This window comes from Carassius carassius, chromosome 10 (genome assembly GCF_963082965.1).
Source record: "Carassius carassius chromosome 10, fCarCar2.1, whole genome shotgun sequence".
Taxonomy (NCBI): Eukaryota; Metazoa; Chordata; class Actinopteri; order Cypriniformes; family Cyprinidae; genus Carassius; species Carassius carassius.
The window spans coordinates 28,364,936-28,384,093 of NC_081764.1; the positions used below are offsets into that span (position 1 = coordinate 28,364,936).

Genomic DNA, 19,158 nt, shown 5'->3' on the forward strand with positions numbered 1-19,158 from the left:
GCTAAACCCTTTGATGGGGAGGTGGCAGCCCGAGCTCTGTGGGATTACTGTGACGCAGTGGGTTATTATAGTGATTATAGTGCCCTTATAACACTCACAAAGGCCAGGGTCATCTAGCTGAATCTTCATAAGGAAATCTAGTGGGAAATCACTCTTGTGTTATGTCTGTGAAACTGGACAAATCGCACAAGCCTCCATGCAGCCCTTTGGTAGATTATCAGCTTGTGTTTTCTCTTTCTTGCTGGCTGTAGTAGCCTATAATTATCAGAGCGCAAACAGCTAGGTCCACGATGTAATTAACTCCTTTTGTCATTAAAACTGCAGCTTTAGCTTTCCTGATTTAGCATCGCTCGTTTCCCCTGTGATGTCACCCTGCTGTGATTAGAGTCAAAATAAATGACTTACCGAGTGTAGCATGTTAACCCAGCACTTTTTCGGGTCACTTATTATGAGAGACTTACCTGAATCTCATAATGCCCGTGTCACATTTTATAGCAAAATCAAAAGGAAAAATTGTTTGCATCAAGACAGTTAACCATATTCTATAACAGTGGGTTTAATTTTGATATTATTTGATGTCAATTCTATAAAATCCTGTGAATATAATCTACGTATACAGACATGTTAATTTTTTGTAATTTCAATTATACTCAATGGGGATTCTCATTATACTGTAATCTCATTACTGTAATACTGTAATTTTTAGATGTTTTAAATCCACAAATTAGGTACAGAGTACAAACACAAACATTATGTATAATACTAAACAGTTTTTTTGCATTACCTAATGAGGATTGAGGAGAAATTGTGGAGAAACTGTCAAAATAATTTCACTTTAAAAATAATTTTACTTTTTACAATTTGGCTTGGCTTTTAAAATAATTGTCCAAAAACGAAAATTCTATCATCATTTCCTCGCCCTCCTTCACCTTGTTCCCCATGGTCTCAAGCATTCACTCATGAATTACACTGACCTGGTTCTCAAGTTTTCAAATTCAACTTACAACTGACTTATGTGATTAAGCGGCAGTAAAAGTAGGTCGATTGTTTGGCACTGTATAGACATAATGCAGCACTGAGGGACTTGCAGAAATACTGCATACAGTAACATCTGCTCTGTTCTGTACCTGTAGTCCATAAACACATATTCACACCCTGTCCAGCACAGAAACATATATCTTCCTTTGATGGACAATTAACTCCTCTACTGCCATGGTGAACCGCTTGACCGTTTAGATCTCTGTCTCGCTCTTTTTCCAGATGCATAAATCTGTTAGAGGGTCGTAAAAAAAGACATACAGGCATGACAGAGAGGGGGTCTCCAGACAGGTGTCTTATTTCTTGGTCTTCATTATTACTGTTTTTAAATCAGATTGGGGCAGAGGGGAGAGAGGGAGGAATGGAGAGGATAAAGAGAAAAGAGTGTGAAGATTGGGACTAAAAAACAGCTCAGGACCCATACCAGCCCATCTCAACCCATAGCGGATCATCCTGCATTGTATAAATCACATATTGTATGCGTATTTAATACCTGATATTTATTTATTTGAAAACAATAACATTTCAGACAAATTGATTAGCTTTTTTTGATTCGCTTTAGCGAATAAAATGCTTTATAAAACCAGTGTGTATGTGTGTGTCTTTAGTGAGCGTTGGTATGTAGGCCATAAATTAAAGAAGGAGGGGAGAGGTGTAGCAATGTGTGACAAAGTCTAGCCTCCTCATCGACTCTAATTTCTTCAGTATGGTGGGAATCTCTCAGGCACCACTTTAAGCATAACAGCTTCATCTATCATTTATTACTCTCACTCTCGTTCTCTGTCCTCTCTCGCACTCCCTCTCCTTCTGTCATGTATATTTGATAGCTGCACAGGAAGTGCAGTGTAACGGCATTTTCACACTGTTATATTTGAACATACATGAAGCTAGGAGACGAGAGGGAGATAAAGGAAATAAGAGAGGAGGAAAGAAGAAAGGAAAGAAGTGGAAAGTTGAGGAAGAGGAAAGTATACTGATGTATAGCTAATCATTAGTTTCATTGAGCAACTGTACATCAAAAAAAGAAATTGTGGTAGTCTTAGTCTGTTTATGTGGTCTACATTAAATCTATAAATTTGGACCACTTTATTTTAAATATCTCAACTTGTTTATATTGAGAAGTTCTAAAGTATTTCATGTTACATAAATGTAGAAAGCTTATTTATTTGGGAATAAAATTATCATTTAAATTTAACTTTGCTGTGTAATTAATTTTTAGTGTTTTAAAAGCAGCAGAAAAAAAGAACCAGGAAATATTTTGGATCAGCAGATGTTATAAATAATTGGATATTGGTATTTCATAATTTCTTTTTTTATATATAAATGTAATTTTTAAATACATTTTTGGCCTTTGCTTGAATATTATATATTTTTATTTAATCCACTAAAATGTGTGAAATGTAAAAAAAATAAATAAAAATAAAACATTTATAAAATAATAATCTTTGAAAGTGAACCCAAGGTAGAAACTTTATTTATTAATTAATGTATTTATTAATTTATTTTTTGCCTTTGTTTGAAAAACTAGTTTAGGTACCAAAATATCTGTTATATATAACTCTTATTTCTTCAAAATTAAAAAGGGTACCCAAGAAGCTTATTTGTTTGAGTAGTATAGTTTTGTAGTCTTCAATTTTATGCACTAAATTTGCCTTACCTGTAAAATTAATTGTAAATTAAATGTCTGAGCTGTAAAAATGTCTTTGAAATTAAAAGGGGAACCCAAGCTTCTGGGATTTAATTCTGGAAATGAAGTATAAATGTGGTTATTACACTAGCTTTTGCATTCCTTCAGACTTAATTTTAGTGTGCATAGCAGCAGGAATGAAATCCTGACAGGAACTCACAGAGTGAATCATAGTCATTTGTCTCTTCAGGACAGGGTGCCAACAGTATGGAAAGAAGCTGCTTTTCAGATCACCTGAGCAGCTAAAATTCTCCCTACAGGGCAGAAAGATAGGCAGAGTGTCGGCATAATAACTGAGTGATGTCTAAAACGGAGCAAAAATATCTCAGAAGGTCATGTTGCAGTAACTGAGACTCCAATGATGAACACTGAAATGTCAGCATGTTAAGGGAAATAGAGGTGGGTGATGGGATGCAGCATTTTTCCTGGGCTAGTGTGTTTATTTTCCCTTTACAGTCAATAGACTCCTTCCTTCTTTCTTTTGCCATTTGTCTCTCTCCCTCTCTCTTTGTCCAGCTGTATCATGCTTGATTCATGATATCTACACATATGCTTCTATTCTGCATTTTAAATACATTGCCAAGTGTGCCACAATGCTATATTAATCTTCACAGAATCATTCAGGCACTGTTCCACACACCCTCTGTTTCTCATTGTCAATGTTGTTGTCTGATGGAACTGGTAAATTCCCCCACTGATGGGTGGTAAGAGGTTGAGGCTGTCTGGTCATTAGATGAAGGTTAATTTTAATAATGGCAAGTATCTGTACAGAGAGACTTTTCTAGGTTGTGAAGACTTTACATAAAAGTTACTTATTTTTAAGTTTAATGAATCTTTGTGCTGTGTTTTACGTAGTGGTGGAAGACGAAAATGCTTTTCCTGATAAATGTTGCAATTGCAATTTAAAATGCATTTCAAATGGAAAAATCCTAGATTTTCTGTGCTTGTTTGTAAGGCTAACAATTTGGGCATTTTTTATGATTATATATTAGTATGGCTATAAAATAATATAATGTAATAGGAATTCATATAATATAATAATATTAAATAATAATAATAATCGGTAGTAGTAATATTAGAAAAAATAATAATTCTTATTACAAAAATATAAAAACGAAATAAAAACTATAATAATTGTTACAATAATTGTACTAGTCCATATCACAATTCTGGGTTTGTTTAGATTAATCGTGCAGCCCTGTGGTCAGGCTGTTAATGTCGCTGCTTCCTTAGGGTCTGCATCTTTTATATTGACCCTCTTCCACTAAGAGCATGCTTTCCTTATTCCCTCGCTTGCATGTGGTTGGATATTTCTTTTATATTTTTCAGCAAATGAAGTCGTTTTCTACTGACAGCTGTGCAAGAGCAACAGCAGAGTTATCTGTTGATGAAGACGTTGAATTCTTTCATCTCTGTTGTGTTTATGCGTGATTACCCACTCCTGCTCTCTATATATGGCCTGAGCTCTCATTAATGTTTTGTTCGTTCAGCTCTACACAAATGGCACAAACCAACAGCCTCTGCATCTGTGCTAATTAGCAGCTCCTGGTCCCTGTTAGAGATGCTATCTGCGGCTGTGTAAATCCAGGAGTTCCTGATAAGAGCATGAAGAATGCTTGAGAAAGAGACAAGTCAAACATCAAAGTCATTTTTAATTTCTGAATTTCTTCCCATGCACACAATGCACATAGTGCCATGCATGTGGAGGGCTGCATAATGAATCGAAATTAAACTGAAATCGCGATATGGCTTTTATCAAATTGTGATTTTTAAATTGCTATGACTGTAATTTAATTGAATAAATTCATGCACTGTGTGTTCCAGAGTGTAGTGTGGCACTGTGTTCATTTGCTCGCATTTAATTCATCATCCAAGTCTTGAGTGATGTGGTTTTAAGTAAATGCTGTTCCATACGAAATTATCCCTGCATCTGCTCTGAGTTTTGGTTTCTATATGATGTGCATTTAGGATGCAACATGCGCCAACCATCTTCCCAAACATTTTATGAGAAATTGTGCAGCACTATATTTTTACTGCTGTCACTTGTCATAGTTTCTTCCAGAACAATTGCTGTTTTTGGTACTGTACCGTGTATATGTAAATGACCTTTGCATCTGCTTCAGAATCAATATGGCTAATGTCCATGTCTGGAAAACTCACATTCATTTTGGGGCTTGGGGTGGATTCACAAATGATTCTGTGTTCGTTTGTGGGCAGGAGTGAGTTAATGTATGTCCAATGATTCAATTTCAGTTACATGCTTGTGTTGTCTAGCATTGGTTTTCTAGGTTGGTTTCAAAGACTTATTCAAAATCCTCTTTAATAAAGTAAAATAATATTTGTGAATACCGGCAATCTGGCATTTTACCATTGCGACAACTTACATCTTATACGGTGAGTATTATTAGAATGTTGTTACAAAATAATACTGTAAATGTAAATGGATGTGTCTTCTGGACCATTTAATGCTTCGGAAGTAATATGTGATTTTCTGTTGGAGCTGGTGATAGTGTATTGAGTTTCCTCTTTGAAGCTAAGGGCTTATCGATCCGTTTCCCAATTATTAGTAGTTAACATCATACAGCTGGCCATAATTCACTCCAGCGCTCACATGAAATGGCACTTTACTGCTATGGAGAAGAACAGGAGGACACAGCTGAAATGACATCATTGCTCACTCTGCTGTGTGTTATTGCATTAACAAATTATAATGTGGCAAAATTCAGTAAAGCACAAACCTCCCATGATAAATCTGCTTAGTCGGAAAACATTTCATACTTCATTTGTGATTGTTTATTCCATTATACTGTGTTAGTAATGTAGTTGGGTCATTCTATTAAACATGTGCCTTGCCCAGTCTGATGGTGAGAAGTATACTCTTTGAAGAATACATTTGGAAAGTTTTAAACATTCCTTTAGTCATGTATTTTTTAAGTGTAAGCAAATTGGCTTGTGTAATTTTTGATTAATTGAATATACGGTATTTTAATGTCAGAATATAATGTACACAACGGTGTAGGATTTACTTGAAACAATCTTTTTTTTAAAGTTGGTGACTTTAAAATTCCTTTGTGTCTAAGCTTTGTGTGTGGGCATCTATGAGTGTTTGGAAATGAAAAACCACCCACCGGTCACCCTGAAAGTCATACATTTCGACAGGGAATGACTACATGAAGATTTAATGTTTTATTGTTCTGTGGCTCTTACAATCAACTGGGAAATATAATCTGGGACTGTGCTGATTTGTGTCTGACTGCTTTTGTGTCTGTTTTGCAGGGTTCTCGAGTATGGGTGAATCATAAAGATCAGCTGGTTCCGTCTACAGTGAACTCATGTGAAGATGGAACCCTGGTGCTCACCACCGACTACGGGGAGGTACGTTTCGGCAGTCTGTCATAAACACACACACATGCAAACACACAGATGTTGCCCTTTATGGCTGAATGGGTGTTGTGTGAGTCAGAAATTACGCTGGGTTGATATTGTGCTCTGAATGTCATCATAACAGGGCTGAGGAGTTGTGTGTGTGCATATGCATTTTTGTGTGTGTATGTCGGCCATCTGCACATCAGACTCTAAATCAATGCGTTCCCCTCCCATAAATGTCCATGTGAAAAGCACTATATCATATGACCGACCATAATGCCCACCAACAATCTACATGAGCTTTTGGCCTGTTCTGGTGCAATGTGATATATGCAGAGAAAAAATCACAGAAAAAAACATGATCAGAGAGACAGTGGAAGAGAGAGAACACTCTTATTTTAGTGCAGAGATATCCACTAATATATACTTTCACGTGATGCAGCTGGAAAAAAAATTATCAGACCTTTCGTACGAAACCCAACAAGCCATTGCTTATAACCAGCTGGCATACCTGCACAAGCAACAATGTCATTTAAAGACTGAAAAACTTCTGTTGTATTGTCATATCACTTTCACACAGAATTGCAAGGTGGTCCAGTTAAAGCTTTGATTTGCACTGAACACTGAAGAAAGACTTCTGTTGTGAGGGTCTGTGCATAGTTTTAATATGTGCCTCATTCTGTCATCTCAATGTAGAACTAAAATTAGCAGCTCCTTTTTATGTCATGACCATTAAATGGTAGCCTATTTGCACTTTGCAGTATTGAGAATACTGTTAATCTGCCATGAATTGCACTGCATAAATGTCCCACTGGTCTTTCACTGTATTCCATGTACGTGGCACTATTCTGAAATCTCAAAATGGAAAATGTGGATTAAATTATCTCATGTAAAACACACCTCAGAGAGTTTTAAATAGTTCCTAAATAGTTTTGTCAATGTTTTGGAGTCTGTTCAACAAACTTTTAGTGTTTTTTCCTTACAATTCAGTGAGCAGAACTGCCTCTGTTTCAAGGTTTAATTGTAATCAAATGGTTGTATTAGCAGTTAAACTCCCCACACACAGTGCTGATAGAGGTAAGTAGTTTGTGATGACTGTGGGTTGTTGGAACTGGCAGAGCTGTGATGTCAGGCTAATAATAACAGCTGTGCTGGCCTGGATTCAGCTCAGAGAGAGAGAGACTGCACAGCAGGGAAGGGTTATCTGGATGTACAGATGCATACCGGAAGCCTGTTTGAATATGTGTTTTTGTCTACAAACCTTTGTGTTTGCATCTGTGTGGTACATATATGTTCATTCATGTGTGTGCTTGCTATGGATGGGAAAGATGGCAAGAATATAATATCACAGCTTTTTTCAGGCAATTTCACCACTATTCTTTTTCATCTTGGTTTAAAGACTATTTTGTAATACTGAGCAGTATAGCCAAACTAAATTCCAATATTGCCCTACAAGGTAACAAAACATAAAAGATAAAAGAATGACTGACCACTTGGTTGATATGACCAGTGGTGGACTGTGCTGAAGTCCTACATCGGTCATCTAGAATTACTCTTCTAATGACTCTTAAACAGACATTAAGGATAGATTTTCAGCCGACTAACAATTAAACTCAGTGATTTATGATTATACTTTTTTAATGATTTCCAGTGTCTTTGGAAATCACAAAAGGGGAATTCACACTTGAATTTGCAGCAACAAATGTGATTTAATTTCAGTGAGATTTGGGTTGACATGAGCTGTTGGCAATTTGATCAAAGTGCTCGATCAACTTTAGGCAAATGGAAGTGATGTCTACTAATGGAAAATCATGTTATCTGCTACAGTGGACACTGCATTTGAGACTGATGGAACTTAACGCTTAATACTTTCTCCAATCCCAGTTTAGTATACAGAGGCAACAATATAATTTCTTAATTGATTTCACCCATTTCGACCCGCTTGATATATTAACATTAACTTAATCAAGTTTGGGGCAGGACTTCCAGTTGACCAACCAAATATAAATGGAGGGAGTGTTGTAAAAAAAACTTTTTTCACAATTACACTACATTTGGACATGCCAGTGATTTAAAAGTTACACATTTCAGCTTTAAGGAGACAGTTAATCAAAAAATATTAAATTCAACCAAAATTTTCTCACCCTCATTGCATTTCTTTATTCTGTGGAACAAAAAATATATTTTGAAAAAAAAAGAAACTTACAGTGTAAGTCAGTAGGGTCCAGTGACTTTCATTATATGGGCATAAACAGTTGTAACATTCTTCAAAATATCTTCTTTTGTGTTTCACAGAATAAAGCCAGTCATTGAAACAACGTAAGAGTAAATAAATTATGACAGGCAGAACTTCCACTTTCAAAATAAATTACTCAAAAACATAGTAATAAGCAGTTAGGTTTTATCTAAGTCTGCATTCCCCCAAATATTTCCTCTGTGCTGGTATGATTTATGCCCTGAACAAGAGAGCTTTCTCTGACATGAGAATATTCATTCTCTACAGTAGTCCAAACCCTCCTCCATAAATCAATACACCAATCCAACGTTCTTCTGGGTCTCAGACAACCTCTCCAGGAAACGCCAACATCTTCCTGGAGGTCTTCTCACCCATTGTTTTGGGCCAGAGCTAATTCTAAAGTCTTGGTCCAAAGGGGTAGAGAATTTTTTTTTCATGTGTAGGAGATTCGTTTAGATTAGGGCTGGGATAAACGATTATTTTTTAAATGATTAATCTAGCGATTATTTTTTCCGATGCATCGATTAATCTAACGATTAATTTTTCAGACCGATTTGATTTCGATTATCTCCCCATTAATTGACTACTAACAATTTATACATGTTGATTTACATATCTGAATGAAAAAAACATGAATTCCTTAACATTGCAATATATGTTTATTGCTCTTAAAATTACAAAATAAAAGACTGACTAAGAATGCATTACTTTGCACTTGTATAGACATAGCATTCAATAAAACCTTGAAGCCTTGAAAACACATAGCTTACTGAAACAAGCTTACTGAACACATAGGGTCTAGCTTACTGAAAAAAGTTCTTCTTTCAGATGAAAATAACAACAACTTGATGTCTAGCATTCAATAAAAAAGTTCACCCAAAATACTTGTTTAGAGCAATTGAAAGTATACAGTAACCAATGTAAACTTTAGGGCTTTAAGCTAATACAGAGAGTGCTTTTCCAAAAAATAAAAATTAACAGTGGGAGGCAACAGCCTGTCATGGAGAAAAAAAAATCACCGAATGCTCCACGTGAAACTTTGGCGTTCCGCCCTTTTTCTATCTAATGTCTAATGATTTTGGTTAATATGCACGAGGGAGAGAGAGAGACTGAGAGAGCGAGAGAGAGAGAGAGAGAGAGAGAGAGAGAGAGAGAGAGAGAGAGAGAGAGAGAGAGAGAGAGAGAGAGCAAGACAGCGCTCGTGTAGTTTGAAGACTGTGAGTGAAACTGCGCGTGAAACTTGGGTGTTTCGCCCTTTTTCTATCGTGTTTAATGATTTTGATTAATATGCACAAGGGAGGGAGAGAGCAAGAAGCGCGTGTTGTTTGAAGACTGTGAGTGCGCGCGCAGCCGGGGCTCTCTCTCGTACGCGCTCTGTCACTGTCACTCACCGATCAAATAACGCTTTGACAGCCGCCAAAAAAAAGATCAATGCAGAAAAACCCCTGGATTGGTTATATAACGTTGGACAGAATGTTGATCCGGCCATCGCGTATATTCAGCGCACATAAGGTAAACGTTTTCCAAAAGTTTTTTAGAGAAATAAAAACAGGTCGACGAATCGATGCGCATATTTTGCGTCGTCGTATTTTTTGCGTCGACGTCATCGATGACCTCGACGCATTGTCCCAGCCCTAGTTTAGATGTGGCAACCCTGTTGGAGACAGCTGAATTTTTTATGTGGGTTTTAAGGAATGCTATAGTGTAGGGCTGGATGCAAACCGACATCTCTCTCGCAATTTCACTCGCTTTATTTCTCTCTCGCTCTCTTGTTTCTGATTTGGTTAATAATTTAGTTAAGGTTGGGTGTGACCCCATTCCTGCAGTGGTTCTGACCGAGTTACTGGGACAGGATGCGTGTTAAGCATGCATGCTTGTGTGGATTGTACATGTGAATTGAAACATTTTAGAAATGTACTAGAAACAACAACTAAGATATACAAATGTAACCAAGACCAAAATTCAACCAGATGCAACCTGCAGTTTCTGTTAAACTATATGAAAAATGAACATAATAAAAAATAAAAAAAAAACATGTATAATACAAAAATATGTTTTTATCAGCTGTTTGGGCTCTCATTCTGACGGCACCCATTCACGGCAGAGGATTTATTAGAAGAAGCCAACCCATCCACATGTCTAATGACCTGTGGGTGAGTACATTTTCAGAGAACTTACATTTTCGGGTGAAAAAAAAAATTCCTTTAAGAGTATAGGGAAAAATTGTTATCATAACCTTCTCATGATTTAACTGTCATTAATACATAAATGTCATGACTTAAAATGACATAAAAAGTTTTTGTAGTGTAATAATGCTAGCAGGGTTATTCTGACTTGATAGAGTTTAATTCCATCATATAAGATTGCATTGTCAGCCTTGTCCTTTCAGGTTGAATTTGAGGATGTGAAAAAGGTCACATAATGTCGGTGGTCATAATGTTAGGCTTCTCCTTTCAGGTTGAATTTGAATTCAAGTCAATGTGTTTGTATATTTTGTCAGCATATCAGCAAATCTGGTGTGTTTTCCCATAGTCCCCAGCTTGAATAAATGTGTGTGGGTTCTTTTTTTTGGTGAGTGTGTATTTGTGTGTGTGCCCTCCGGAGCATTAGTCAGTGAGTATCTCCTTCCTACCATTGACGCTGAGGTTATTCTTCTGCTTCATTGCTTCAGTGTGTGTGTGTGCACCTAAAGTTCACCTAAAGCGTTCACAGGTTCGTTATAGGATTTAAGAACTCTGTGGCACAAATATAGACGTGACCTAAATTACTGAAGTTAACTATATGAGTTCACATGCAACTCTGAGCTTCAGTGCTCGAAGGCAACTCACCAACCCCCTCCTGAGATGGCCTTTCTGTGTGTCGTCATGTATGTGAAAGCTATTTCTAACTCACTTCACACTGAGAAACATCAGCAGATGCTGAATCTAAGCTCAGGGGATGAGATGGGATGAAAATGGAAAATTATTGATTAATGAATGCTTAATTAATGGACATCAATCAAATAAAAGTGTCAATATGTTGAATATGTTAATAGTTTATTGCATTTAATGACATATACACACACCATTCTAAAACCTTGTGGTCAGTACAATTTTTTTTTCAAAAGACTTGATCACATATGACAGTTAAGATATTTATGATGTTATGAAAGATTTCTATTTCAAATAAATACAGTTATTTTAAACTTTACGCCTGCCCATACCATAACCCCACCGCCACCATGGGCCACTTGATCCTCAACGTTGACATCAGCAAACCGCTCACCCACACGCCATACACGCTGTCTGCCATCTGCCCTGTACAGTGAAAACCGGGATTCATCCGTGAAGAGAACAGCTCTCTAAAGTGCCAGATGCCATCGAATGTGAGCATTTGCCCACTCAAGTCAGTTACGACGACGAACTGCTGTCAGGTCGAGACCCCGATGAGAACAACGAGCATGCAGATGAGCTTCCCTGAGACCTAACCAACCTAAGGCACACCTGTGCAATAATAATGCTGTCCAATCAGCATCTTGATATACCACACCTGTGAGGTGGATGGATTACCTCGACAAAGGAGAAGTGCTCACTAACACAGATTTAGACAGATTTGTGACCAATATTTGAGAGAAATAGCCCTTTTGTGTACATAGAAAAAGTCTTAGATCTTTGAGTTCAGCTCATAAAAAATAGGGCAAAAACAAAAGTTTTGCGTTTATAATTTTATTCAGTGTATAATAAAATATTTTACATTTGTTTGTGAATTGTACTAATATTGCACTATATTACTGTTTTACTGTCTTTTTTGTTCAAATAAATATAACCTAAGCATAAGAGATTTTTGAGCAGTAGTGTAATTATTTGCAGTTGCAGTAAGGCCAAAATTAAAATAATTCAAACAATACATTATTGTGACAGGTGAATGCACTGAATATACATGTCAAAAATGGCTTTAAAATCCATATATTGTTTGTTTTATTTCCAAATCACTGAACATAATATGGCTAAACACATCAGTCCCAAGCAATCCAGCTGTTTATCCGATTATCTAAAGGTAGACTCAGAGATTATTCACACAGGACACGTTCTTTTATTTCTTCTTAGATATCACTTTTGGTCTGTATGCACAGACAGACAGATGTCTTTAACCATCATGTCAAACCTAATTTTTTTCAGTGTCTCACTCCATGTGGGCCTTGTATTTAATTCAAAATTAAACATGCATCTCTGGACCCCCACATTCTGTTGCATTTCTATTTCTCTAAACGTGAGAATGTAGGTCATTGGTGCTTATAATCTTTCTCTCTCGTGCTCTTTTTCAGCTTTCGTCTGAATCATGCAAAGCAGCTTCAAACATCAAACAGATTTGCAGGAATATCCATGCACTGAGGGGAGAGAGATGGAGCGGCTGTGTGTGTGTGTGTGTGTGTGGGTGGGTGGGTGGTTGGAGAAAATGGAGCATGAACACCTTCTCATCTCCTCTTTTCAGCTTCTAAACTTACAGTCATCACAGACTCACAGCAAAACACAAACACACACTCTTTTACTTTTTAAACAAATGAGGATGACCTGAAAAAGAGGTTTTAAGAGATTTTGTCAGGTTTAGTTCACTTCTGGGTAAAATTCTGTCCTCAAAATAAGTAGTTTTTTTAAACATTCAGTTTATTATTTTGCATATATGAATGTTACTTTTGAATGTTTTTTGAACAATCTAAAACAAGTAGTAACATTTATAAAACAGTGAATGTCCAACTTTAATGTTTCCGGGGAAGAAAAGTTCCATAAAAAATGTATAAATCATGTTTTTCTGTTAATGTTTTTAAAGACAAGATTTATAAAAGAGAACATTATTAATTAGAACTAGAACCACAACTTTTTATTCCTTTGCCAAAATTCAGAGTATGTTTCCTGTTTGCTTGGTGTATGTTAGTTATGTATGATAGTTACTGTCAAGCTCCAAAAAAAAATACCGTAAAAGTAAAGTAAAAGTAGTAAGTAGTAGATTTTGTGCTATATTTCAGGTCTTCAGTAGCTTTGACTGAATGTTGGAAGTGGCCCTCAAATGTTATTTAAGATGCATGTTAGATAAGCATCATAAGCTATATGATCAGACACAAAGGTATGAATACTAGCAAATTATCTAAAGCATACACAAGTGATATAGAGATTTGACAATAGTACATACAGTATGTCTCTTAGTTCTGTGCTCTCTCTTCAAAACACACTCAAATACACTGAAATTATGTGTTATTTCATTCTAAATCAGGTTTGTTTCTTTATTTCTAATAGGGGTGTGCACGGATAGTCGAACATTTGAATATTCGTTCTGCTCTAATTATTCGATAAAAAAAATATTCGAATTTCGCAAAAAAAAAAAAAAAGTTCACACTAAAACCTAATTTGGTCACTTTCTGTGATTCTCCACGGCATATTTGAAGATTTATGCAAGCAAAAAATAATTAATGAATGAATAAGGGGCCGTTTACATATCGCGCCTAAAACGCGTGGAAAACGATAGGCGCGCCGCTTTCTCTTTGCTTTCCAAGGCGCTCGGGCAGAAACGCTCCTGAGGCGTCTGCCATTGCTAAGCAACAATGACGCGCTCTCTCCATGAAGACACGGAAATTTCAGTAAAGGATAAATGGATTTGCAGCACAAAAAATCACTTTCAGTAGCTCTGCTACTAAATTTATTTCAAAATGGCAATCCATATACAGCTATGTTCAGCTGTTCCTTCATCTTGCCTGAGCTTTCAACGTTGTTACGGGAAAGGATGAATCTGAATGTTTAGTTCTTGACACATGACCTGCGGTGCGCTTGCGGCATTCTGAAAAGTTGAGATGTTTTTAACTCGATGCGGTGCAGACTGGAAAAAACGGGCGCGTCGCATTCAAATATGCCGTGGAGAATCACAGAAAGTGACCTAATTGAAGAACATTGTTGCGGCATCTCTCAAGCAATGAATAAACACTGCTAATTTGGAGAATGCAGTGAAAACTCCTCTTCTCGCGTCTGCCCTAGACCCTCGGCACAAACATCTCAGGTTTCTCGATGAAAACATGAGAGAAGTAAGAAAAAAAAACTTTTTTGAACATTATCAGAACATTTTCCTTGATGCGAGTGGTGCGGATGCAGTCGCCACGATGGAGAAGATGCAATGCCCACTCGTCGGAAAAGGCTGAGCCAGTTCTTCAGCGATGATTACAGAGAGTCCAGCCGAGACGAGTGGGAACAGTTCTTGCTGGAGCCATGTATTCCACCAGATGAGGATCCCATTCAGTGGTGAAACGAAAACACGAAGCGTTTCACAAAGCTTATTCGCTTAGCACACCGTTATTTGTGAGTCTCGCCAACGTCTGTGCCCTCAGAGGGCGTTTTCTCCGCGGCCGGCCTTATTGTTAACATACTAAGGAGCCGACTTTCCCCCGATCATGTTTACATGCCCGTATTTCTTAACAAGAACATGTAAAACAATAAAAAAAGCAAAAAAGCAAAAAGCTAAATTTGCTGACAGTTTAAAAGTTTAAAAGTTAAGTCTACGTTCTACATTAGCCGTATTGCTGCAGGCTGCTTTACGTTTTTTCTTTGTTCACTTTTTTTTTTTGCTTTTAATCTGTACTTTTATTTGTTTGCACGCATTGTTAAAGGTTTTCAGCACAAAACACGATGTGTAATGTTCAAGCTTATTGTGTGTAAGCTTGTTCAAAATGACGGAAACAATAAATGTTGCTGAAAAATAACGTCTCTCTCATTAAACTTAAATTTAAATAAACGAATATTCGAATATTCTTTTTTGTGAGCTCAAATATTCGAATGTGATATTTGCGGAAAACGCCCATCCCTAATTTCTAACTAAGGTTTGATTCTGATAAGGATTCTGGAAGAACATTGTCATTACCGTCAGTTGTATTGATTAGCAGCAACTTGTCTCAGCTCATAAACTTTGACCTTTCCTTCTCTTCAGTCTGTCAACCCCAATTTAACAGCATGTAACAAAGGCAAACATCATTTTCATTCTGTCTTGCCCTTCAGTGCTGTATACATGTGTGTGCACTTAAAAAAATTGTGGCTAATTTAATGGGTTTGAATGGAAAGAGATCATAAATCCATAACTGAAGTAAACGTCACACACACACACACACACACACACACACACACACACACACACACACACACACACACACACACACCATTAGTGGCTTTATTGATTTTTAATCAATCAAACTCAGCTCTCTCTTCATGATCTGGACTATGTTCTCTGGTAAATGTGACAACAAGCAACATGAGTGAGGTTTCAGCAGAAATTAAATGAATGCAGAGGACAAGAGAGAGAATATCTCCTCCTTTTGTTCTGTCCACTCAAAAAAAATCAACATACAACATTACTTAATTATAGTTGTCTCTTGATACTAAAGTCACACTGTAAAGGAAGTAGTGGCAGATCTTTTATTCTGTATTGTGCATACAGCCTATTATAAAATTGTAAAGAGATAATTCACCCAAAAATGAAAATTCTGTCATCATTTATTCACCTTCAAGTTGTTCCAAACATGTATGAATTTCTTTTAGATGTTAAACACAAAAGAAGATATTTTGAAGAATGTTGGTAACCAAACAGTTGACGGCAGCCATTGACTTCCATATGACTTCTATTTCTAGTATGGAAAAAATACTTTGGAGTTCCATGGCTTTCCCTTTAAAATGAACAAATTACATTTATAAGCTACATAATACACATGTGAAAAGCATATTTAATGTTAAGTCCTGCATTATTAAGACTTTCCTTTTTGCTGAGTTTAAATAGGCCAGCCTGTTCTCTCTGCTTAGCAAAATGTCTGGTTTTCTTGTCAAGAAGTGCCTGGTGGGTATAAAGGGTAAAGAAAAGGCCTCAGCATGCTGAAACTCTACAGAACAGAAAAGCGGGAACCCTGCTGCTTGACTAATGTATTATTCAACTGTAGGCATCCCCTTAAAATGGCCCAGGAAGGATCCTCTCCCCTTTTGTGATATACTACTCATGCATCTGTGTGTGTATCAGCAAGTTGGTGTACACGGAAGCTGTGTTATTTTGTTAAGCCTACTCTGTCTGTTTCTATCTTTCAGGCGGTGTACCTGCAGCAGGCAGAGGTGAACAGGGAGAAGGTGTCCCCCATGCACCAGAGCAGCATTAATGGAGTGGAGGACATGTCCTTGCTGGCAGAGCTCCATGAGGCCGCCATCATGCACAACCTTCATCAGCGATACCAGAAAGACAACATCTATGTAAGAATCTTAGAGACACTTAACCGCACGAATGTCCTTGAGACCTTATCAGGGTTATTATAGTATGCTACAACTTGCTACAAATGTCTTTAAGTTTGTCAGAGCTATATTGATTATAATGTGAATCTGTGAGATTGCAAAGAACTGAGATGAGTGACAGCTTTTTAATCATTATAAAAGGGGAAGCACTCTTTGCAGGCTTTCTAGGCTATAACCCATTCAGAATTTGAATACATTCACCATGGATTCACTCTCTGATAACTATTTATCCAATAATGCCTTTTTCCTTTGTGTTGTCTTTACGACTTCAGTTTTGTGCAGCGAAATATGTAGGCAGATGTGGTTGCATGTATCCTAGTCTCGCATAGCCAGACCTTCAGACTGACGGCTGTAGGTCTGGAATCTATGGCAGCTTTCATTGGCTAAGGCCCGCCTATGAGGCCGTTTGACCGACATGTCAAACAACCAATCACAGTTCGTTTCGTTCAGCATCACGTTTCGGGACATGGAAATGTCACCAGAATAACAGACCGGTGTGTAAAACTCTCAGACGTATTTTAAAGATTATATGCTGCAAACTTTAAATATTTGAGATACTTTTGAATATCCAGCATTTAGTTGATCCTGATAAGCACTCGTTGTCACAGTTGTAAACACAACGGCTTTCTTTTTTCGTAAGGGGGTTTGGCGCAACGGTACCTTTGTTTCCAGGCAGAACTTTAAAGAACGCGACACACGTCTCCCGGATATCCTGTATAATTCAACCAATCTGATGAAGACTTCGACACTTCTGAAGTGCTTCCACGTTTGTGTCCTATATGCATCAGACGTTTAGCCAACGGTCCGTGAGCTTGACGTCTGAGGCTGAGACTACATGTATCCAAACACCCCTTTGAGTTAACAAATATATATTTGTAATATTTTTCTTTAACAATGCAGTAAATGTAAAAAAAAAAAACATATTTGAGAAAAAAACTTTTAAAACCTTTCAAACCGTTTAATTGATTAATCGGTTAAAATTCTAACTGTCGGTTAACGGTTAAATGGTTGATTTGAACATCCCTAGTCTACTTATTAAAAGTCTCCTCACTTGCTAAAAGCTACAAGTGAGTGATCCTTCTGAATTTTAATAGTGTCATACAACAGAGGTCAAATTTATCAAACCAATTTAAACTTAATTTAAACAAAATAAAACAGGACCTCTTCCAACCAATGAGTCACTGTAGATCAACTACACTTTTGACTTCGCCACAGATTCGCAGAGTCATCATGTCTAGCCTTGACAATTTTATTTTATCTTAATGTTCTTTTGATTTCTCAACTGATCTCTTAACTATAATTACTAAAGCTAAAACTGAAATACACTAGTTTGGGGTTAGTATGATTTTTGATTTCAAGTACTGTAATTCTTTTATTCAGCAAGGACACATTAAATGGATTCAAATTGAGTAAAAAAAAAAAAAATAATGGTACAAAAGATTTCTATTTGAAATAATTGCTGTTCTTATACAAGATATGAAGCAGCACAACTGTTTTCAATGTTGATCATGATAAAAATAATAATAATAAGAAGAAATGTTTCTTGAGCACCAAGCTTAGCATATTTGAATGATTTCTGAAGGATCATGTGACACAGACTGGAGTATGATGTTCAAATTCTGCTTTGCCATCACAGGAATAAATTACATTTAATAAAAATAAAATACTAATATTTTGAAAACAGTTATTTTGAATTGTAATAATACTGCACAATGTTACAGTTATTAATTTATTTTTGATACCAATAAATGCAGCCTTGGTGAAAATTAGAGACTTAAAAAAATGAATTAAATCTTACCAACCCCAAATTTGTTGACCGTTAATATATGTAAAAAAATAGAAATGTCCATAAAATAAAACCTGAACTGTAAAAAAAAAAAAAAAAAATTCTGAAACTAACTAAAAACTGAACGTTAAATATATTTGAAATTATTGAAATTAAAACAAATTTGAAAATGCAAAACAAAAATCTTGAATGCTGTCTCTTACATGTATCTCATGTATATTATATGCATTTTATAATTTCATTGTATTGCAATAGGATTGATCTACAGACAATGGATGATTAAAAAAATGGATTAGTCAGAGCTGTGGCCTTGTGTTTCGCACACATGCTCCAACACATTGAGCTGTGGTTCTAATGTGGCCACTGTTAGTTTGAGTCAACCATGACAATGAGTTTGATGACGGTCCAGCATATACGAGGAGAAAGGTTTGTATTTTTAGTTTTCTTATTTTTATGAATGTAATCCTAATAAGCAAAACTTGATTTTATTTCATGTTACTTCAAGGAAATTAGAGTGAAGTGGATTTGTTTGTACCATTAGTATTATAATTCTATTAGAAGATCGCTGTTTTCAAATAACCTTAGTTAACTAAATACCAGTGATTTTTATGATGAGAATGTACTGCAATCACATCGATATGCATCAGTATGTCTGAGACAATCTGTAATAGATCTGTCCTGCTTTTACAGTTGCTAAATGTAAGCAAACTTGTACAAGTGCTCACCTCTACTAAAACATATGTAACTGACTATAACACAAAAC

The 19,158-nt window shown here is 36.4% G+C and overlaps 1 protein-coding gene across 1 annotated transcript in view; it reads left to right on the forward strand.

Moving 5' to 3' along the window:
• Nucleotides 1-19,158, forward strand: part of LOC132151427 (unconventional myosin-X-like) — a 64,405-nt gene that overhangs the window by 14,360 nt on the left and 30,887 nt on the right. The window contains exons 2-3 of the mRNA XM_059559533.1: nt 6,002-6,100; nt 16,412-16,570. Coding sequence (XP_059415516.1) covers nt 6,002-6,100; nt 16,412-16,570 — 258 coding nt within the window. The remainder of the gene's footprint in view (nt 1-6,001; nt 6,101-16,411; nt 16,571-19,158) is intronic.